Source organism: Malus sylvestris, chromosome 10 (assembly GCF_916048215.2).
Source record: "Malus sylvestris chromosome 10, drMalSylv7.2, whole genome shotgun sequence".
Lineage (NCBI taxonomy): Eukaryota > Viridiplantae > Streptophyta > Magnoliopsida > Rosales > Rosaceae > Malus > Malus sylvestris.
In genome coordinates, this window is record NC_062269.1 from 1,366,266 (window position 1) to 1,389,983 (window position 23,718).

Consider the following 23,718-nt stretch of genomic DNA (forward strand, 5'->3'; position numbering starts at 1 on the left):
TCAATTGGAGCAATGGTTTCTCAACTAAAAATCCATTATTATTGGTTCCTCAACTCATCAAAACATGCAGCTATGGTCCCTCAACTAAAAATTCATTACCATTAGTCCCTCAACTTTAATTCAACTGGAGAAATGGTCCCTTAACTTTAACCCAATTGTAGCAATGGTCATTCCAGTATAACTTGTTTTGACAAAATTTTTGATGTAGTTGACGAAAATGACCATAATTACACACTTTGATGAGTTGAGGGACCCTAATTATATAAATGGTTATTCTAACATAACTTATTTTGACAAAATTTTGACAAAATTAATGAAAATGACTATAGCTACACATTTTGATAAGTTGAGGGACCAATGGTAATTGATTTTTAGTTGATGGTTCATTTCTCCAATTTGATTAAAGTTGAAGGACCAATGCTACAACATATTTTAAAGTGCAAAAACTACTTACATGACATTTTTCTTTGTTATATTTGATAAAATGTTGAAAATATGTGGATTAGGATGGTTTCTTAGTTGAATTTGGATTTAGTTTTGAGTACCAATGGAAGGAAAAGTCAAACAAATTGAAAAATTTGAAGGGAATACCTATATAGATACTATGATCAGAAGATATAATTATGAGACAGAAGTTCATGACAAAATAAGTACGAAAATATCTAATAAGACTTGAAAAAAACTCTAAAGAAAATCCATAGAGTACTTTAAGCTAACAAAAAATTTGACGCAAAATTATGCGCAATGACGTGTTATGATTCATAACACCCACCTCCCTTAATAAGATTGGTTTTGTTGTTGGTGGTGTTATGAAATTAATTAGAAGCAAATTAGCCAATGTTCATGTAATTAGTTTCCTATTTGATTTTGGATTTAATGAATTTGAGTTGAAAGGGATATGCTAATATAAACACATTTCTGGTATTTGAGCGATTGGCAACACCACACTCTCTCTTACCAAAACCCTAGACCCCCAAATTTGATCCGAATCCATCACAGCCATGGCTCGTCACAGAGACGAATATGACGACGAGATGGAGGAAGAGGAAGAATACGACCCGGACCAAGCTATAGACGAGGATGACGAGGAGGAAGAGGAGGAGGAACGAGGCGGAGGAAGTCGGCGGCCCAGTCAGAAGCGGAGGAGATCGGATTTCATAGACGATGTAGCAGAGGAGGACGATGACGAGGAGGAAGAGGAGTACGGTGAGGATGACGAGGCTTATGGTGGTGGTGGTGGTGCGAGTCGTAAGAGGAAGAACAAGAGGCCCTCTGGGTCGCAGTTTCTCGACATTGAGGCCGAGGTCGATACCGACGAAGAAGAAGAAGACGAGGAGGGGGATGATGGTACGCTCTACTGTTCCTTCTTCTACTCTTGTTTTGTTTAGTTATTAACTTTTTTGTTGGTATTTTACAGAAATTTTGTTGCTTTTTTTTGAGATTTAGGGTTCTGAATCTGGAATGGGTTGGAATTTAGGTTATAAGGTATTTTGGGATTAATGAATGTTACAGAAATTTAAGTCGGCGAATGCTGGTAATGAATTGTAATTGATTTGGGAATGGTAGTGTATTAGTATTTGGGAGAATCCTTTGATTATGGTTGTACTTAGGTTTTTACAAGTTTCAAGACTGAACAATGTCTTAATTTTTGTTCTTTTGATACTTCTCATTTAAGTTTGAACTACAGTTGTTCCATTCAGAAGTGAATTTTGGTGTTAATCATGTCGATTGATAGATTTGTTTGCTGGGATATGTTTTCATTCATAGTTCTAGTTTCTTCTTTTTCTTTTGGTTAAACTTTAGATGTTATATGGGTGTATTTGAAGTCTTTGGGCCTTATAAATAATCATCTGATTTTCCTTGTTCGTCGGATATCCAAGTAAAGGTGCAAAATGGTATCATTATGAGGAGAAATGAGTTTAGCACTATTCATGCCTCCTTTGCTGGATTTATTTTTCGTGGTCCCTGTACTTGCGGTCTTATTTTCACTGAATAATCTTTGCTAGTTTTTATGAGTTATGTCTTGTAATATGTTTCTTTTATAATTAATTGCCATATTGTTTGGGATGCTATGAAATTTCACCCTCTAGAAGACTGCCTTGTAATGTCACTATCAAAATTATAAACGATTAGGAATTATGATAAAAGAGGTCTACGAGAAGGTCTATGGGAAGAACTCAATTCGTAGGAGGCATGTGAAGTCTTTGTCCAATTTCCCTTTTCTCTACACTGGGAGCAGAAGCAAACACCAGTAGCCCTTAATCTGTTTAGAAACTCGTGTTCTTGATAGAATTAGGTTATTGGCCTTCATTTGAAAAATGTCTAGAGATTAAGTATGTCTAAAGGTCAACTTTGGCCGTTTCTTTAGTTTTCTGTTTTGGGGAGTTTGTTAACTTGACAAGAAACCATGAGAAAACAAACTTGTCCTTTTGCTAGGAAGTTCGTAAATAAGTTGTGTGGGGTGATGACTTTCACTTGAGTAATGGAGGGACAAGTGTCTCATATGTCACAACGGATAATGCTATGTATGTTCCTGTTAGAATCAAAGATAAATAAGAAAGTGCTGTTGAATTCAACTTTTTTTTTTCCTTTCAGTTTTAAGTAATTTTCTATGGAATTCTTGTCTTCCGAACAGGTTATGTAGGTATCTTTCCAAATTTAAATAATTAATTTGATTTCAATTGATTCTGTGTATGTTTTTTTTTTCCTTTTTAAGTAAGGTTTATAGAACGGCTGTAATTATCTCTTCATGTGTGCATGATGATTATTTTCCACTTGAGTTTGATGGGGATGTTGAGTAAATAAGAAATCATGGGGATTTTCTTTCCATTCCCGTGTATTGGTGATGATTGTTAAATTGTCTTTGTGCAGACTTTATTGCTGATAATGCACCTGATCTACCTGAAGAAGAGGATGGTAGAAGGATGCGTCATCGACCGTTGATGCAAGAAGATGAGCAAGAAGATCTTGAAGAGATTGAAAGAAATCTTCAAGAGCGGTATGGGAAGTCAAGTCATCGAGAGTATGATGAAGACACAACTGATGTGGATCAACAAGCTCTTTTACCTTCTGTTAGGGACCCAAAGTTGTGGATGGTGAAATGTGCGGTATGATTATTTCTCTTAACATCATAAGGTCATAGTTCCAATTTTTGAGGGAATGCTAATGATTTATGTGATAATGCTTACCAGATTGGTCGTGAGCGGGAGGTAGCTGTTTGCTTAATGCAAAAGTATATCGATAAACCTGAACTGCAGATCAGGTCTGTTATTGCTCTTGACCACCTTAAAAACTATGTATATGTTGAAGCGGACAAAGAAGCCCATGTGAGGGAGGTATGCTTTTGTTGGTATATGCATAAATTTGTGATGGTTTATGTATCGACATAAGGCCAAATTTGACATTTGCACTGTATGGAAATTCTTATTTCTTTGATTATTGTGTTTGTTTTGGTTTCAGGCTTGCAAAGGTCTGCGCAATATATTTGGCCAGAAAATAATGCTTGTCCCAATTAGAGAAATGACTGATGTTCTTTCAGTTGAAAGCAAGGCTATTGATCTTTCTAGGGATACGTGGGTCAGAATGAAGAGTGGGACATATAAAGGAGACCTTGCCCAGGTAGGGATGGTATTTTTCTTACAGTGTCCTGTGATTCTTTGTCTAACTGCTACGGTTATTTTCTATAGGTTGCAGATGTGGACAATGTGCGGCAGAGAGTTACAGTTAAATTAATTCCAAGGATTGATTTACAAGCTCTTGCAAATAAAATGGTAAAGTTTGTCGCATATTTTTTGTTGTGTTTGTCCAAGTTTTCTCTATGTACATGTGTAATCTTTTTATTTTCATTCCTATTTTATCCATTTATTGAGGTACGCTTTCATCAAATTGAATCTTGGAATTATAATTTTTTGTAATATTTCCACCTCCCCATAAGCATGTATTATCCAATCACATTGATCAGGGTAATTTGAGATGACTTGTTTATGACACAGGATGGCAGAGAAGTTGTGAGAACAAAAGCATTTGTTCCTCCTCCACGCTTATTAAATATTGAGGAAGCAAGGTAATACTGTAAAACTTTCTTACAATGGTGTCTCCAGTCAATGTATTGTTAGATTAACTTCTTACACTGTCCCTTGTAAACTTTTTTTCAGGGAACTGCATATTCTTGGAGATCGTAAACAAGATCGGATGACTGGTGATTATTATCAGACGATTAATGGCATGATGTTTAAAGATGGTTTCCTGTATAAAGCAGTATCAATCAAATCAATTAGTACTCAGAACATACATCCCACGTTTGACGAACTTGAAAAATTTCGGAAGCCCAGCGAGAATGGTGATGGAGATATTGCAAGTCTGTCAACTTTATTTTCAAACAGAAAGAAGGGACACTTTCTGAAGGGCGATGCAGTTATTGTTGTCAAGGGAGATCTAAAAAATTTGAAAGGATGGGTTGAGAAAGTTGAGGAGGATACTGTTCATATCAGACCTGAAATGAAAGAACTCCCAGTAAGAAGTACTTATTGTTGTGTTTTTTGATGCGATATCTGAATTAATTTTCAAAATTCCTACTGGTCTATTGATTTAGTGGTGTGGCTACTTGTTCTTACTGGGATTTGATTTTCCAGAAAACCCTTGCCATCAATGAAAAAGAGCTGTGCAAATACTTTGAACCTGGGAATCATGTGAAAGTTGTATCTGGCACTCAGGAAGGTGCAACTGGTATGGTTGTTAAGGTTGAGCAGCATGTTCTCATCATCCTATCTGATGTAACGAAAGAACATGTGAGTATTGTTTTCCTCTGTTTTTTGGGGAGCAAACTCATGGACTTCAGGAATAGTTTTCTTGTAAACTAGTAACGTGGAAATTAAATGATTTTTTCTTGTTTGAAGATCCGTGTGTTTGCTGATGATGTTGTGGAGAGCTCTGAGGTGACATCTGGTATTACCAGAATTGGGGCATATGAACTTCATGATCTCGTGCTACTGGAGTGAGTTGCTATTCCATGGTGACTGGTCATCTTTACTTTATCATGCTTAATTAATTAACTATAATTTGTGTTTGATGTGATGCAGTAATAATAGCTTCGGTGTAATCATACGCGTAGAAAGTGAAGCATTCCAGGTATGCACTCAGTTTATTATTTATTTTTGACAAACGTTTCAAGTATTTAATCTCAATATACAGTCTATCTCGTGCTCTTTTGTGTGTTTCATTATTATTACCTGTTTCCAGGTTCTTAAGGGAGTTCCTGATAGACCTGAGGTTGCACTTGTCAAGTTAAGAGAGATCAAATGCAAGATTGAGAAAAGTTTTCCTGTGGAAGTTAAGTATAAACACAAAGTATCCGTGAAGGATGTTGTGAGGGTCATTGATGGCCCTTGCGAGGTGAGATGAGATCTATATTGCTTGTTTGGTTTACCTCACTTTTATATTTTGTTAATCTCAGGCTATATAACCACTACTTTTGGCATAATAGGGGAAACAGGGTCCTGTGCAACACATATACAGGGGAGTCTTGTTCATCTTTGATCGCCACCACCTGGAGCATGCAGGCTTTATCTGTGTTAAGTCTCATAATTGTGCTCTTGTGGGAGGTTCACGTGCTAATGGTGATAGAAATGTAAACCCTGTGTGCTCTTTTTCTGTAGATGTGAACTTTGTATTCTTTTTAGTTAGTTTTGATTCTTGATACTTTTATCCCACTCCTATGATCTACAGGGTAACTCCAATTCACGATATGACCACCTCAGAACTCCTCCTCGGGTTCCTCAGTCCCCGAATAGGTTTTCTAGAGGAGGCCCTCCATCTAACTGTATGTTCCGGATGTTCAGTGCTCAGTGCTCTCTAATTTTTTCATATTATGCTTAAACTCTCCTTGTCCTTCTAACGACATTGTCTATACATCTTGGGCTATATTTATTTGAAAAAAGTTCGTACTTCTATGGTCCAGATGGAGGAAGGAATAGAGGTGGACGAGGGCATGATGGCTTGGTTGGGACGACAGTAAAGATTCGCCAGGGTGCCTATAAGGGCTATCGTGGACGTGTTGTTGAGGTTAAGGGACCAAATGTACGGGTTGAGTTGGAGTCTCAAATGAAGGTTGTTACAGGCAAGTCTAGAATTTCTTGTCTCCTTGGTTATTTATGTATCTTTATGGGCCATAACATATCTGTTATGCTTGCAGTTGATCGTAATTGTATTTCTGATAATGTGACTGTTACCACACCATATCGGTAATTATACATTTCACTTTAGTTCTTTTTCCTCGTCTTTAGCTTATGTTTTTTGTCAACTCTAATATAGCTGTTTTCCAGTGATACATCTCGCTACGGTATGGGAAGTGAGACTCCTATGCATCCTTCTCGAACTCCACTCCATCCATATATGACTCCTATGAGGGATGCTGCAGGTTTGTTATTTTAATTACTGTGGTTGACATTTTTTATTTATAATTAAAACGTAATCTCTGGTTTGAGTTCTGGTATTTACTTCATTATTTGGACCATATCTTATTTGGCAATGACATTATTGGACTGATATACTTATTCATCTTATGTACTCCTTGCAGCAACACCTATACATGATGGCATGAGGACTCCTATGCGTGACCGAGCATGGAATCCCTATGCACCTATGAGTCCAGCTAGGTTTGTGCCTGAATAACTATTTTTCTCTATTTATTTTGAAATATAGTTGAAGAAATAAGTTCTGCCAAACGTAGTTCATAAGAGTGGGTCAAAGATAGCTTTAGTATCAGTGAAATGGAAATCCTCACTTATATTGAGAATGTGTTGTTTTTCTTGGTGAGCCTCGTTAGCAATTGAGGTCCAAACCTAGACTTAATCTCCTGTTAAATAAGATCAAATGACTATCATGTGGTAGGTTTAAAATTTTCATTTCAATCCAAATTAAAATGGTCGTGGATATCTGTCATGGTAATCTTCTACATGTTTTCATTATCTTGATGCAACATAATGCACATTTTCAATTGTCTTATCTGTGTTACAGATATATTGTGAGGATGGGATTTATGTCTCGACTGGATAAAAAATTACTTTTGTATGAAATATAAGGTGATGTTTTTGGGCTAAAGCAGGTTGCTTTGACTTCTGGAACCTGTAGCAATACTCCAGATTTCATGGTTGTCCTGGATACAACTTGGGAGCAAATTCTGAAAGTAAATGGGGGTTATAGTGGTTTAAGCAGGAAGAAAACGCCTCACAAAAATTGGTTATGAAAAGGGGCTGATTTGGGGTAGCAAATAGACAAGACTAGAAAGTTGGAAAACAGAGGAGAATAAAGAAACGGCATGCACTCAATTTCATTATACCCTCAAAGGCGAAACAGAGAAACTTTAATCATGTTGATTATGCACCACTTGTATTTCCTTAATTAAACTCTATCATCTAGTGCTCATAAGATTGGGTTTGGATTAGGACTCTAAAATGGATAAATATGTTTCCAACCAACCACTTTTCATTGCATAATCATTATATCTGCAACTGAAGTTTTTTTATTTAGTCAAACAAGTGCCTTGTGGCCAAGTCTTTTGTTCCTGCTGATGTTTCTTTTATATTTGATGGTGAGCAAATCAGGGATAACTGGGAGGAAGGAAACCCTGCTTCTTGGGGTGCTAGCCCACAGTATCAGGTCAGTATGAATGCATGTGTTCTCAGTTTGGGTAGGGATGTCTTTATCCTTTTTTCTGCTTAAGTGGCTGTAATTTCTTGGATTTCAGCCAGGAAGTCCTCCTTCGCGGGCATATGAAGCACCAACTCCTGGTTCAGGTTGGGCAAACACTCCTGGTGGAAATTATAGTGAAGCTGGTACACCGAGGGACAGTAGTTCCGCTTATGGTACGTTTAATTTTTGTTTCTTTGAAACAAATTTTCTTAAGACATGTTTTCACTGCGTAGATCCCTTTACTTTCTCTTATATTTATTCTTAGTAGTTTATTTTATATCCCTCTTGCAGCAAATGCTCCTAGCCCTTACTTGCCATCGACTCCAGGTGGCCAGCCTATGACACCAAATTCGGCATCCTACCTTCCTGGAACCCCTGGAGGGCAGCCAATGACACCGGGCACTGGTGGTCTGGATATGTTGTCTCCTGTTATAGGTTTGAAGCTCAGTTTTTCTATTTTAATTAGATCACAGTGCTGAATTAAACTCTTATGTCCCCTCTTGTGTACTGTTTGCTAATTCACCCACTTTTAGGGGCCTCGCTTAGGTATTAGCCTAGGTGGTAATGGTATCCCTACAACAAATAACGACATCAGAAACTGTTGCTATCTATTTATGGGTACAATCATATAGGGGTTCTAGAGTATTTGGCATCCTAGAGCTCTTTAGGGAGGCTGTTGTTGGAGTTGTAACTGTTCATTGGATAATCTTTTGGAAGATTCTATTTAAACTAAAAACAAATTGCTTGGCCTTCATTTGTTTGCTCAAGTTACTCTTTAATCAACTGTCCTTTTTGTCTTAATTCAATCGAAGTAAAAGAAGATAACATGTCACCAGGGATAAATGACTGGGCTTAGCCATTCAGCCATGGTGCTGTGAAAGTGTTTGGTACAGAGGCCAATGCCTAGCAATTGCCTCGTTGGAATTGTTAGTGGCTAGGGTGAGGATGACAGGGGAGGGCTGGGTAAGTTTGTCAAACTTTGTGCTTAAACGAAATGACCTAAATATGTAGAAGGAATATCATGGAAATCTTTAGAGATAGAATCTAAAAACAAAACCTGAGAATTTTTAATGCCTAAAACTGTCAATCAGAATGAGGAAGTGGCCTATTTATTGAGCTTGTACAAACGTTGAAAAAAAATTCCTATGTCCTTGCATGGTTTGTGAAATGGGTTGTTTGGGAATGTAATTCGTTGATCAATCTTGGGGGATGGGAATGAAAGAGTCCCATGTTTGGGAATATATTTATCACACGTGTATATATAAGTTGGCTTTGCTAGAGTTCTATACTCCGCATTTGAGTTCTAATCTTACATCTTCTAGCAGGTGGGGACAGTGAAGGACCCTGGTTCCTCCCAGACATATTGGTCAATGTCCACAATTCTGGAGAGGAAACTACTGGAGTTGTGAGAGAAGTGCTTCCGGTATGTCATTAAACTATGCTCCGAATTTTTGAATTTCTGTGATGTTTACCAGCTGTAATGATATTTGGACGTGCAAAAGAAATGAACATGATGGATTTGGTGATTTTTACAAATTATAATCTGGAGGTGATTGTGCATTCACTTGCAGACTCTAGTTGAGATATTAACTAGGTGGGACAAGAGATAAGAGTAGGCTATGAAACTGTTTTGGAATTTTGTTTCGGATGCCCTTCGTATGTTATCTCTATTAACTGCCTGAGTTTTGTCGGCCTGGGGCAATGTGCTGCTATATCTATCATATTCTAGTTGATGTTTCTGATTCTAGAATGATCTCGTTCGATGTTTTATCATTGAAATAGATACTAACAGAAATACTGTTTAAGTAGCTACGTAATTATTGGAGATACTGAGTATAATGTTTCGTGGTACAGGATGGCTCCTGTAGGGTAGCTATTGGGTCGGGTGGCAACGGGGAAACTATAATAGCACTTCCTAATGAAATGGAGGCAGTGGTACCGAAGAAAAGTGATAAGATAAAGATCATGGGTGGGTCACTACGAGGTGCGACCGGTAAGCTGATTGGTGTTGATGGCACAGACGGAATTGTAAAGGTAGATGACACTCTTGATGTTAAGATTTTAGACTTGGCTATTTTGTCAAAACTAGCCCAATCATAATTCCGTGGGAACGAATAAAATTTCAATATGTAAATCATCATTGATTTTTTATAATATTTTTCTTTTTGGGAAGCGAAAGGCCTTTATTGTTCTCTCTCTCTCTCTCTCTCTCTCTCTCTCTCTCTCTCTCTCTCTCTCTCTCTGTTAGGTTTGGTTTCTGATGATTGATTCTATTTGTGGTGGGTGTAGATAGTAAGCCTCAGATAAGAGTAAGTATTTAAATAGAAAAAATTATTCAAATTAAGGAAAGATGGAAGTCAGTGCAAGTTCAAAGACAGAATATATGGAGTGCAAGTTCAGTGCAAATGGAGGCCAAAACGAGTTAGGGGTGAGGATCGGAGATCAAGAAATACCAAAGAGCGACCGTTTTCGTTACCTAGGATCTATCTTGCAAAAGAACGGAGAATTAGATGGAGATCTCAACCATAGAATACAAGCTGGATGGATGAAGTGAAAGAGTGCATCCGGCGTGTTGTGTGACCGCCGTATGCCACTGAAGCTCAAGGGAAAATTTTATAGGACGGCAATAAGGCCGGCGATGCTGTATGGCACAGAATGTTGGGCGGTGAAACATCAACACGTACACAAAATGGGTGTAGCGGAGATGAGGATGCTTCGTTGGATGTGTGGGCACACGAGAAAGGATAAGATTAGGAATGAGGATATCCGGGGTAAAGTAGGAGTAGCCGAAATTGAAGGAAAGATGAGAGAAAATCGGTTACGGTGGTTTGGACATGTGCAAAGAAGGCCTACTGACGCTCCGATTAGAAGATGCGACTATGGGACAGAGGTTCAGGGCCGAAGGGGTAGAGGAAGACCTAGGAAAACTTTGGAAGAGACTCTAAGAAAAGACTTAGAGTACTTGGATCTAACGAAGGACATGACACATGATCGAGCACAATGGCGTTCTAAGATTCATATAGCCGATCCCACTCAGTGACTTGGATTTTCCAAGTCTCCAACCGAGAAGTTTTCCTCACTCGGGAAATTAAGGGAACACTACCCCAACCTACATGCTCCACTCAGAAAGCTTCAACATACAAGCTTCAACAAAAGAAAATTCAAAGAACTTAGCGAAGAAGGCTTTGGTGTATTTAACACAATACGTTGAAATGAAGGAAAGCTTATTTATTGATATCCCCGATAAGCTACAAATATGTACATATACATGAGTCAAAATAAACACACAAGAGGGAGCCTTCACAAAGGTTGCTTAGGAGAAGTCTCAGCAGTCGGTAGAGCCCCAGAAAGAGAAGGCACCGGAGGGGGATCATTTGGAGCCTCAGTACTGGACAGAACCCTAGAAGGAGGAGGCATCAGAGGTTGATCATTCGGAGCTTCATTACGCGGTACAGCCCCAGAAGACGAAGGCAATAAATGCCTTTGGAACAAACCCACAAATCTCTGATGATCAAGTAAAACCTGACCATCAGTTTCCTTCATTTGGTCAAGCTTCCTCTTCATGTTTGTAGCATAGTCATGTGCGAGCCGGTGCAACTGTTTATTCTCATGCTTGAGCCCTCTAATCTCCTGTTTGAGACTCATCACTTCAGCCGCCAATGATTCAACTTGGCGGGTTCGAGCAAATAGGCGTTGGGCCATATTAGACACAGAACCTGCACACTGAACACTGAGAGCCAGCGAATCCTTAACAGCTAACTCATCAGACCGTTTGGAAAGTAGTCTGTTATCTTTGGAAGTGAGAAGGTTCTTGGCCACCACCGCAGCGGTCATATCATTCTTCATCACGGAATCCCCAACGGTAAGAGGACCAGTAGGGGAGACGAAGGATGGGCGCCATATGTTGTCTGGAGAAGGCGGGGCTGCCTCTTCAACAAGGTTCAAGTCAAAACGACGGTCGGAGGGGCCAGACATTTTCAAAGGTGTTGAAGAGAGAAGAGGTCGGACAAATCAAGATCTTAGAAGTGCAAGAATGAAGCTTCTACTGGTGGAGATTCAAGTGTGCTTTGGAACTTAATGCCAGCCCCTATAAAAATCTGCACTCGACGGAGCTTCAAAAATCGAAGAGGCGCCTGCTCAGAAATCGAAGAGGCGTTTGCTTTCTCAAAAGCTGGGCTGCTTAGAGATTCACGAGGGTTGATCTCAGAAATCGAAGAGGCGTTTGCTTTCTCAAAAGTTGGGCTGCTCAAAGACCACGAAGGCCGATCTCAGAAATCGAAGAGGCGCTCGCTTTCTCAAAAGCTGGGCTCCCCAGAGACCACGAGGGCCGATCTCAGAAATCGAAGAGGCACCTACTTTTCCAGCCTTGTCAGCACCTGTCACACGCACACTCAGCTTTGCGGAAATTATGGGCATTCTGTCGAAGACTTCTGGGGAAGTAGAAAACACATGAATCTTACTGTTCAATCACCCACTTCCCACACGCAACAATAGCTCATGGGTACCACAGATAATTTTGCCAAAGTTCTCTGCCAAAGTTGAGCACGTGAAGCTTGCAGCTCCCATTACATCACTCTGACCAAGAAGGGTAAAAGAATAGCAAAGAAACAGCACTAACAAAGTTTAGACCCATAAATTTTGAAGGTCTAGCTTCCATATTATTACCCACAAGGGTAAAGGAACAGTACAACTGCTGGATAATTGGAAAGTCCCTGTGTGTCAACCTCTGTGCTTCGTGGCAAGGTAGACTAGCAAACATGCCCAACCTTTACTCACATTCGAGAAAACACTCCCAATAAGATTGCTTGCTCCAAAATCGAAGAGGCACCGTCCTCCGAATCTCGAGAGCCAGACTCCCAACATGACTACTTTCTTAAAAATCGAAGAGAGGGTAAAGGAACAGTACCATTGCTGGATAATTGGAAAGTCCCTGTGTGTCAACCTCTGTGCTTCGTGGCAAGGTAGACTAGCAAACATGCCCAACCTTTACTCACATTCGAGAAAACACTCCCAACAAGATTGCTTGCTCCAAAATCGAAGAGGCACTGCCCTCCGAATCTCGAGAGCCAGACTCCCAACATGATTACTTTCTCAAAAATCGAAGAGACACTACTCCCCGAATCTTTGAGAGCCAGACCCCCAGCATGATTGCTTTCTCAAAAATCGATGAGGCATCGTTCTCCGAATCAATCGAAGAGGCGCTCGCTTTCTCAAAAGCTGGGCTGCTCAGAGACCACGAGGGCCGATCTCAGAAATCGAAGAGCCACCTACTTTTCTAGCCTTGTCAGCACCTGTCACACGCACACTCAGCTTTGCAGAAATTATGGGCATTCTGTCGAAGACTTCTGGTGAAGTAGAAAGCACAGGAATCTTACTGTTCAATCACCCACTTCCCACACGCAACAATAGCTCATGGGTACCACAGATAACTTTGCCAAAGTTCTCTGCCAAAGTTGAGCACGTGAAGCTTGCAGCTCCCACTACATCGCTCTGACTAAGAAAGGTAAAAGAATAGCAAAGAAACAGCACTAACAAAGTTTAGACACATAAATTTTGAAGGTCTAGCTACCATATTATTACCCACAAGGGTAAAGGAACAGTACCACTGCTGGATAATAGGAAAGTCCCTGTGTGTCAACCTCTGTGCTTCGTGGCAAGGTAGACTAGCAAACATGCCCAACCTTTACTCACATTCGAGACAACACTCCCAACAGGATTGCTTGCTCCAAAATCGAAGAGGCACCGCCCTCCGAATCTCGAGAGCCAGACTCCCAACATGATTACTTCCTCAAAAATCGAAGAGACACTGCTCTCCGAATCTCGAGAGCCACCGCCCTCCGAATCTCGAGAGCCAGACTCCCAACATGATTACTTCCTCAAAAATCGAAGAGACACTGCTCTCCGAATCTCGAGAGCCAAACCCCCAGCATGATTGCTTTCTCAAAAATCGAAGAGGCATCGTTCTCCGAATCTCGAGAGCCAGATACCACAGACCACTTTTTCAAAGTGCTCTGACAGAGTTAAAACATGTGAAACTGGCAGCTCCCACTACCGTGCTATGACCAAGCAGGGTAAAGGAATAGCATTACTACTTGTTGTTAGGGAGACTCCTATATATGTCGACCTCCATCCCCAACGGACAGGCAAACCTGCAAAAATGCTCGACCCTTCATCATATCTGAGAGGGCACTCCCAACGAAGCCTTTCGAAATATTCAGCTTTCTTTCCCCCCGATAATACCTCTGCAAACAAGCTATACTAGAGCAAGAATATCTCATATCATCAGGGTTAAAAGCAAGAGTATCCCATATCATGCTTTTTCCCTGTCTTTTCCTTTGGCCTTGTTTTTACCTGCAAGACAAGGAGAAAGAGAGCAATCAGTCAGCACTTGGAATCAAGCTTCCAGCTAGGAACTGACTGCCTGGAACCCCTTACCTGATTACTTACCTGGCATTGCTCTCGAGTACTCATCTTCAACATCTTATGTTTCCAGGGAAGATTTCGCATCTGCTTGAGGAACAGATAGGGCAAGTGCGAAGGATACAAGGAAGCATGTGGAGACAAGCGTAACAGCACACGTGCCGATACATCCATTACTCTGTCAAAAGCAAAAGTATCCCATATCAGCAGGGTGGAACGTACTCTAGATTTGATGGACTTGTTTTGACCCTCAAATTCTTCAGTCGGCCTTATACTCTGGAGGAAACCAGAAAACCCTCCAGCTTAGTTCAAGAATAAGCCTGTGGAAAGTTACTTCTTCAAAAGCAAAAGTATCTCATATCATCTCTTCTCATTTTTCTTCTCTTTATCCTTCATGCTGCTGCAAGATGGGGAGAAGGTGAACAATCAGTCGGAGCTCTGATTGCTTACCTTGTCTGTCACCTCTTTCAGCAGACCCCCTAGCTCGGCGACTTGGGGGACTCTTACTACATGGTTTGTATCGCGCTTGACCAAGCCTGAAACTACAAGTAAGCTTCAAGTGAAATTGATACATTACCTTGTGCATCTCCACCAGTTGAAGATACCACCCCTGGATGGAGGAAGAGTACTTCCAGAGAAGATGCCACATCTACCTATGAGACAGATAAGGCAAGTCAAGACGACACCACACTCCGATACTTAGAAGTTTCGTGATTACGAGATCATTCTCCCACAATATTTCCTAATGTCATTTGTACTAAATCATTCACTTGTACTCACTAAAGGAGAGCTTGAACCTATGTACTTGTGTAAACCCTTCACAATTAATGAGAACTCTTCTATTCCGTGGACGTAGCCAATCTGGGTGAACCACGTACATCTTGTGTTTGCTTTCGTATCTCTATCCATTTATATACTTATCCACACTAATGACCGGAGCAATCTAGCGAAGATCACAAAAAGCGACCGTTTTCGCTACCTAGGATCTATCTTGCAAGAGAACGGAGAATTAGATGGAGATCTCAACCATGGAATACGAGCTGGATGGATGAAGTGTAAGAGTGCATCCGGCGTGTTGTGTGACCGTCGTAGGCCACTGAAGCTCAAGGGAAAATTTTATAGGACGGCAATAAGGCCAGCAATGTTGTATGGCACAGAATGTTGGGCGGTGAAGCATCAACACGTACACAAAATGGGTGTAGCGGAGATGAGGATGCTTCGTGGGATGTGTGGGCACACGAGAATGGATAAGATTGGGAATGAGGATATCCGAGGTAAAGTAGGAATAGCCAAAATTGTAGGAAAGATGAGAGAAAATCGGCTCCGGTGATTTGGACATGTGCAAAGAAGGCCGACTGACGCTCCGGTTCGAAGATGTGACTACGGGACAGAGGTTCAGGGCCGAAGGGGTAGAGGAAGACCTAGGAAAACTTTGGAAGAGACTCTAAGAAAAGACTTAGAGTACTTGGATCTAACGGAGGACATGACACAAAACCGAGCGCAATGGCGTTCTAGGATTCATATAGCCGACCCCACTTAGTGGGAAAAGGCTTTGTTGTTGTTGTTGTTGTTGTTGTAAGGAAAGATGGAAGTCAAATTAATGGATGGAAATACAGCATGTAAACGGAGACTAAAATTACTATTTTCATCCAGGAAAATTGATGCCTGTTTTTCGGAGTCCAAAATGTCTAGCATCATTGTGGTTTTTATTCCTAAACCGAACTTCACTTCTCAGTTCAATTGTCTAATTCGTCTTTTCCCATTCATGTACTCATTTTTATTGTTCACTCTTATCAATTTTTAGCCGTTGGATCTAATGAATTAAAGATCAATGATAAAAAATTTACAATGGTTTGTGGGAGCTAAAAATACGTGTTACTAAATCGTGTATGTAGTGTTCAAATAGAAAAATATTGCAAAATATTTGTGTTAGGTTAAACCCCGTCCCATTCTGGCATGTCTACGTACCAAGAGCTTCCTAAGACCATCTTTATTCCTTGAGTTAAAACCTAAATTTTAAAAACAGTTTTTCTGCCCCAACTTTCTGGGTTAAATTTTTAACTCAAGATTATTAAAGAATGAATTTAGGATAATTTTTTTTTCTTAAAGTAACTTAAAAAAAATTAAGCAGACTATCATAATTTAATTTTATGAACCTTTTAACCTAAAAATATTTAGATTCCGATAAAAATTGAAAAATCACTAAATCGACACTAAAAAACTTGTGGAACATAACCCAAAAATATGAAACACATAAAAGAATTTTTTTAATTATTTTCGCCGTTAGATTTAAATTTAGATTGTCATATTTTTTTTTTTTTACCGTTTTGGATGTGATCATACTAGATCTTAACCGTTGGTCCAATGAATTTATAAATATAGAACCAAAAAAATACACATATGGTGGGCTATCCCACTAACCTAAAGAGAATTCTGGCCTAAATTTGTTCTAAAAATGAGTTTTGAGTTAAAACTCATATTGGTCTCAAGAGTTGGAACACGTTGAGGTGGGTTTAAAACTTAGATTTTGAGTTTTACTCTAAGGGTTGGAATAGGTCTAAGCGTTGCGTTTTGTTGACTGGCCGTCCCTCCCAACCCACCTGACTCTTGAGTTGCACAACTCAACTCTCTAAAATTTTTGGATTTTGAATGATTTTCAATTGGCATATGCTTCCTTGTCTTCATATATAGACGTGTGTGTGTGTCTCGAATACAACCTACATTTGCAGGTACTGAAACAAATCACAGAAACGATAATTCAAAGTACAACTTGTTCAAGCTAATTCAGACAATTACATAATATGCAACTCAAACACTTAAAAAGAAAGCACATCTCAAAACTGTGTACATAAAAAGGATGGAGACCTGTCCTGGCCTGCGCCGCCATGGAAGTCAATAAGACGATCTTCCATCACCTTCGGTGATCACATCTTTGAAGGCACCGCCGCTGGGGATCATAGGCAACACATGCTCTTGATGGGGTACTATTACATCCAACAAGTACGGACCAGGAGTGTCCAGCATTTTCTGAATTGCCTCCTTCAGATTTTCCTTCTTCGTCACCCGGGCAGCTGGTATCCCGCAAGCCTCTGCAAACTTCAGCATATTAGGGAATATCTCCGATTCATTTGACGGGTTCCCTAAGTAAGTGTGAGCCCGGTTTGCCTTGTAGAACCGATCCTCCCACTGAACCACCATTCCCAAATGCTGATTATTCAACAGCATTATCTTCACTGGCAGATTCTCCACTCTTATGGTTGCCAATTCCTGGACATTCATCATGAAACTTCCATCGCCATCAATGTCAACAACAATCGCATCTGGATTTGCAACCGCGGCCCCAATAGCAGCAGGCAATCCAAAACCCATGGCTCCTAATCCTGCGGATGTCAACCACTGGCGAGGCCTCTTGTATTTATAAAACTGAGCCGCCCACATTTGATGCTGCCCAACACCGGTGCTTATAATTGCACTCCCATCAGTTAATTCGTCGAGAACCTGAATCGCATACTGTGGAGGAATGGCTTCCCCAAAAGTCTTAAAACTCAACGGATACTTCACTTTCTGCTCATTCAACTCCTCCCTCCAAGCCGAGAAATCAAGTTTAAGCTTGCTTCCTTTGTTTTCCAATGTCCGGTTCATCCCTGCCAGTGCCAATTTCACATCCGCACAAACCGAGACATGAGGCTGCTTGTTCTTTCCAATCTCTGCAGAGTCAATGTCAATGTGGACAATCTTTGCTCGGCTAGCAAAAGCTTCGAGCTTGCCCGTGACACGATCATCGAACCTCACCCCAAAGGCAAGCAACAAGTCAGACTTATCCACAGAATAATTAGCGCACACAGTGCCGTGCATTCCAAGCATTTGGAGGGACAATTCGTTGGAGCTCGGAAAGGCACCGAGACCCATCAAAGTACTGGCAACAGGGATCCCGGTAAGCTCCACGAAGCGCCTCAACTCCTCGCTAGAGTTCAAACAGCCGCCGCCAACATACAAAACGGGCCTCTTGGACTCAGAGACCAACCTAACAATCTGGTCCAGGTGGGAGTTGGAGGGGGACTTGGGCAACCTAGACATGTAGCCAGGCAAACTCATGGGTTGGTTCCAATTGGGAACCACAAGCTGTTGCTGTATATCTTTCGGGATGTCTATCAAAACCGGCCCGGGCCGACCCGAGCTGGCCAAGAAAAATGCCTCGCTGACAATCCTAGGGATTTCTTCTACATCAAGAACAAGATAATTGTGCTTGGTGATGGATCTCGTTACCTCTACAATCGGAGTCTCTTGAAATGCGTCGGTGCCGATCATGCGGCGGGGGACCTGTCCCGTAATTGCCACCAACGGCACGCTGTCGAGGAGCGCGTCGGCGAGGCCACTGACCAAGTTGGTGGCGCCGGGGCCGGAGGTGGCGATGCAGACGCCGGGGAGGCCGGAGGCGCGCGCATATCCCTCGGCAGCGAAGATGCCGCCTTGCTCGTGGCGGGGGAGGACGTTGCGGATGACGGAGGAGCGGGTGAGGGCCTGGTGGATCTCCATGGAAGCTCCTCCAGGATAGGCGAATACATCGGTGACGCCTTGGCGTTCGAGGGCCTCCACGAGGACATCAGCGCCTTTTCTGGGCTCGTCAGGGGCATATCGGGAAGTGAAAGTTTGGGGATCGGAGGGGGTAGTGGCGGTAGTGGCGGCGGCGGCGGTCGGCTTGGGTGTGGGTTTGGGTTTGAGGGAATTGGAGATGCGGAGAGGGCGGAAGGGAGTGGATCTGTGGGGAATGGGGGAAAAGGGTAAAGTAAATCCGGAAATGGTATTTTGGGAAGAAGGCAAAGGAGGAGGAGAGGGCTTGGAGAAGGAGGAGGAAGGGGATGGAGAGATGGCCGCCATTTTTGACATGTGAGAGAGCTTGAATTGAATTGTATAAAAAAGTAGTCTTCCTTTCTTCCTTTATTGGAAGCCTGGGAGGGTGTAGTGGAGACGGAGACCGAGTGGGCTTACTGGCCCATTCGTCGATGGCCTTACAGGCCCATTCGTTGACCTAGTTTTCCATTTACTCAGTTATTTCTGTTGTTTCCATGAGGCGTAGACAGTCGGAGGGAAATGAGAACCACAAATTGGAGGTAAAATGTCTGTTTTGTGTGGCCTCAAGTTCCTTCAAACTGCCTGCCAGATTTGCAGATTTGCTTACGGTTAGGGATGGTAATGGTTTAGCCTCCATCAAAACTGTAGGGATTCAGAAGATGGATGCATATTCAATCTAAACTAACCCAAAACCAACTGAAACATTGTTTATAAGCACAGTGTGTTTCATGTTTTGCCCTTTGCTTAATTTGTGTTATTACAGGTCAACTATATCTCTTCGGTTTAGTCCGCGTGCTGATGCTTTAGACCGACTCTAATCTTTGGACCCAACCCAAATATTTAGGTCCATTGAAAGACAAAATTTAGCTTTATGAATAGTGAATGTCACCCAACCATCCAAACCTAAGTTGCACGACCCAAAATGGATTAATTGTTGTGGAGTGGTTTTAACTTAATTGTTTGTTTGCTAAGGATTGTTATTATAACTTTAAGTTATGTTATCTTGGTTTAATTTTACGAATGTTTTAACCAACCAAACTTCAATACATACACCAACCAAACTTTAATACATACATCAACCAAACTTCAATATCTACCGGTCGAAACTACCTAACAATCACCAAACAACAATAAAATTTCATTCCTCGCTTTCCTCTATATAAGGAAAACTTAAACACAATCACAAAACATATCATCTTTCATATCTATTCAGAGTGAGAAGTTTTCTTATTTCATCGGCTTCAAGACGTAGTTTGGTGATAAAAATGTTGCAACAACCTCAATGTTGGCTGATCAAGGCTAACAGACTGATATATCGGGGTTCGGATATTGGTCATAATCCACAAACTGAGGATACAATTTTATATTCACTTATATTCTGTATTTATTGACATGTATGTTCATAGAAACTGTCCAACAGAAGCAAGCAGATTCATATTCATTACATGCAGATCAAACTTAGAGAAAACAAAGAACACCGAAAGATGAAATCGAAAATTTAGGATTTAAGAACACAGAACGTCAAAAGATGAAGCTTTTTCAGTTTTCATTCCTCCATGTGGATTAGGCAACGAAGACCTTCCCCTTTAACCATGTACTCAAAGGCCTTGTTGATTTCTGAGAACGGGACTTCGTGGGTGATGAATTTTTCTAGCTCCAGTTCCTGCAACATCAATTTAATTATCGAGTGTTCACTTAAAACATTAATTTAATTATCGAGTGTTCACTTAAAATTTGGAAAAAAGATGGAAATAAAGCATGAATCGAAATTAGCCTTTTACCTTGTTCATGTACTTCTCCACAACAGAGGGAATGTCCGTTCGAGGCTTGTAGTTTCCGTAGAATGTACCCTTGAGAGTCCTCTCGGTCAGAAAGTTAACCGGATGCGTCTTGAAGACGGCTTCTTTGTGTGGTACTCCCACAAGAACGGCAACACCCCAACCCTAAAATTAATAGCAGTTTAATTATGTGTTTACTTGTTAATAATAAGATCACGCTGAAATTTGAAGGAGAGAATTTAGAAAATGGAGGCAGTGAAGAAGCTATAGTATTACATCATGGACACATTCAAATGCAGATATCATGGCTTCAACACTTCCTGTACATTCAATGCTTCTGTCCACTCCTCCATTCGTCAGCTCAGCAATCACCTCTTGAACTGGTTTTTTGTGCTCTTTTGGGTTCACGAATTCCGTCACACCAAACTTTTTCGCTGCAAACAACCAAGTTCAAATTGAGAGAGGTCTCGGGAATATTTGTCAACGCAAAAAAAAAAAGATAAATGAGAGATTATAGAAATTGTGTATTCTACCTTCTTCAAATTTGCTTGAATTCAAATCAACACCGATAATTCTTGAAGCACCAGACAACCTGGCTCCTTCGGCAGCCTAAAAACAGAAGGATCGACTTAGACAAGCATGTTTCATCATGCTTATACAAGTGAGCAAGCATGTGAAAGTGACTAAGAGACTCACTGCAAGGCCTACAGCTCCCAATCCGAAAACAGCCACAGTTGATCCCCTTTTCGGTTTTGCAACATTTAAAGTAGCTCCGAGACCTAAACAACACACATTCAAAAAATAGATAAGAAAATGATGTCAATTATCTGTTTGAACAATTTGGCTCTATGCTAATAAACAATTTACCTGTGGAGATTCCACAACTGAGGAGACAGACTTTGTCTAGAGGCGCCGAGGGATTGATCTTGGCAACGCAGCCAACATGAACAACAGTGTACTCACTGAAGGTGGATGTCCCAACAAAGTGGTAGATAGGCTTGCCTTTGATTGAAAATCTTGATTTGCCATCCCCGAGCATCACTCCCCTGTCAGTGTTTATCCTGAGGAGGTCACACATGTTGCTCTCTTCTGATTTGCAGTGAGCGCAGTCCTTGCATTCCCCCATGAATACCGGCAGGACATGGTCGCCAGCTTTCAGATCCGTCACGCCCTCACCAACACTCTCCACGATCCTAAAAGTATTAACCAGCAATCCGCATAAATTTTAATTCACGATCAATGATTCAGTTGCACATCGTTTGCCTATATGTTCTATTAATTTAGTAACAAGATTATAGAAATGTACATACCCTCCTGCCTCATGACCATAAATTCTAGGAAATAAAGGGTTTTGTCCCTGCAATATAGAAATCCATTTTAGATTAGGTGTTGTAAATATGTGAATCTTGAATCAATAAAATGAAATATGCTTAAGAGTTAGAAAAAAGAAAAAGAGCAATGGACCATTTTTCAAATCCAAATTACTGAAATGATTAGTTTTTGTTATATTGTCGATATTTGATTTTGATCAGTTGAATAATTGAAATTCAGAAACAATTATTCTGACGAATTTCTCAAAACCATGTCATACCTTGGCTTCCCAGAAGTAGACATCAGTGTGGCACAAAGAGGTAAAAAGGATCTTCAAGCGAACTTCATTTGCTTGTGGTGGTGCCACCTCAACTTCTTCAACCACCAGTGGCTTCCCTGCTTCCCAAGCTACAGCAGCTACACAAACCAGAAACAATAATAGAATTAATAAACCAAAAATTAATTAAGAAATTTACTTAATAAACAATTTCAGAAACAAAAAGGAAATTTACCTCTGCAGTGTATGACCTGACCAGCAGTATCATACATTCTTGCTTTGAATCCAATAAAAACTTGATGAAACTGAAACTCTTAAGGCTCTTTGTAACAACAGTTTGAAGTGTTTAATTTTTTTGGGTGGTGAGAAGTAAAGTCAACTTGTGTGGATATTTTCATATGGATAAGTGCAAATGGAGACCTAGGAGAAACCAAAACCATTCCTTGATTTCAATTGATAGGAGTTTAGTCCCTCGTTCTACATGCTGCAGCTTGCTACTAGGTACCGTTGGCCAATGCTTGGTATAAGACTATACTCTCCAATTAATTCATTTTCTTTTCTTGCCATTTTTTGAGAATTCGTGGGTTTTGTGCGAAATTTATAAACGGCCCTTCCATAAGATGGTTTTTCTAAAAAAAAAAAAGACAATTTATTAATGGTAAAAAACAACAACTTAAGTCAAAACACACTTTAGAACTAACTAGTTGTAATTCAGTTTAGGCTTTTTAGCTAAAATGGTCATGAGATTTGTTTAACTCCTCACCTTGGTCTTTGAGATTTGAAATCAATATAACTGGTTCCTGAGTTTGTCCACCATAAATTATTTTGGCCATTCTGTGAAAAATTGTGTTAAATTATTTTGGCCATAAATTATTGTCACATCCTGGCCTGGGACGGATCACTTCCCGGGCCTGCTCCACTACCGTAGCACGATATTATCGGCTTTGGGCTTACTATTCCCTCACGGTTTTGTTTTTGGAAACTCACGAGCAACTTCCCAATGGGTCACCCATCCTGGAAGTGCTCTGACCTCCTTCTCGCTTAACTTCGGAGTTCCTACGGAACCCGAAGCAGTGAGCTCCCAAAAGGCCTCGTGCTAGGTAGGGATGCGAATATACATTTAAGGATCACTCCCCTGGGCGATGTGGGATGTCACAATCCACCCCCCTTAGGGGCTTGATGTCCTCGTCGGCACACTTCCGGCCAGAGATTGGCTCTGATACCATTTGTCACATCTTGGCCCGGGGTGGATCACTTCTTGGGCCCGCTCCACCACCGTAGCACGATATTGTCCGTTTTGGGCTTACCATTCTCTCACGGTTTTGTTGTTGGGAACTCACGAGCAACTTCCCAGTGGGTCACCCATGCTGGGAGTGCTCTAGCCTCCTTCTCACTTAACTTCGGAGTTCATACAGAACCCGAAGCCAGTGAGCTCCCAAAAGGTCTTGTGCTAGGTAGGAATGAGAATATACATTTAAGGATCACTCCCCTGGACGATGTGGGATGTCACAATTATTATGTAAATAAATTGAAAAAAAATTGTTTTTTAGGATGTTATTGGCACTCCAAAATCTTATTATGCACTCCAAATTTTTATATTTACATTGAAAATTATTACACTTGTAAGGAGTGCACAATGAGATTTTATAGTGCTAATAAAAGCAATTTTTT

The 23,718-nt window shown here is 40.8% G+C and overlaps 3 protein-coding genes across 4 annotated transcripts; 1 reads left to right on the top strand and 2 right to left on the bottom strand.

Moving 5' to 3' along the window:
• Positions 1-899: 899 nt before the first annotated feature.
• LOC126586658 (putative transcription elongation factor SPT5 homolog 1) lies at positions 900-9,861 on the top strand. Of its 2 annotated transcripts, none has more exons than XM_050251579.1 (22): positions 900-1,347; positions 2,872-3,107; positions 3,192-3,335; positions 3,460-3,618; positions 3,687-3,770; positions 3,993-4,063; positions 4,155-4,512; positions 4,632-4,787; positions 4,896-4,993; positions 5,079-5,127; positions 5,239-5,391; positions 5,483-5,626; positions 5,725-5,818; positions 5,957-6,115; positions 6,191-6,239; positions 6,321-6,415; positions 6,575-6,653; positions 7,602-7,656; positions 7,745-7,862; positions 7,981-8,124; positions 9,012-9,112; positions 9,544-9,861. In XM_050251579.1, exons 1-22 carry the CDS (start codon positions 1,002-1,004, stop codon positions 9,787-9,789), a joined length of 3,138 nt encoding a protein of 1,045 aa, XP_050107536.1. In that variant the 5' UTR covers positions 900-1,001; the 3' UTR covers positions 9,790-9,861. The 2 variants fall into 2 exon arrangements, with proteins under 2 accessions (XP_050107536.1, XP_050107537.1); XM_050251580.1 differs by having other exon boundaries at positions 901-1,347; positions 9,015-9,112.
• Positions 9,862-16,863: 7,002 nt separating this feature from the next.
• Positions 16,864-19,031, bottom strand: LOC126586664 (acetolactate synthase 1, chloroplastic-like). Its single transcript, XM_050251588.1, has one exon. It carries the CDS (start codon positions 18,994-18,996, stop codon positions 17,002-17,004), a length of 1,995 nt encoding a protein of 664 aa, XP_050107545.1. The 5' UTR covers positions 18,997-19,031; the 3' UTR covers positions 16,864-17,001.
• Positions 19,032-20,033: 1,002 nt separating this feature from the next.
• Positions 20,034-22,510, bottom strand: LOC126585245 (alcohol dehydrogenase-like). The gene is made up of 9 exons (XM_050249655.1): positions 22,283-22,510; positions 22,051-22,187; positions 21,770-21,816; positions 21,327-21,652; positions 21,156-21,238; positions 20,993-21,068; positions 20,736-20,893; positions 20,463-20,624; positions 20,034-20,344 (listed from the first exon to the last, which is right to left on the bottom strand). The coding sequence occupies exons 1-9, from the start codon at positions 22,317-22,319 to the stop codon at positions 20,228-20,230; spliced, it is 1,143 nt and encodes a 380-aa protein (XP_050105612.1). The 5' UTR covers positions 22,320-22,510; the 3' UTR covers positions 20,034-20,227.
• Between the last annotated feature and the right edge of the window lie 1,208 nt (positions 22,511-23,718).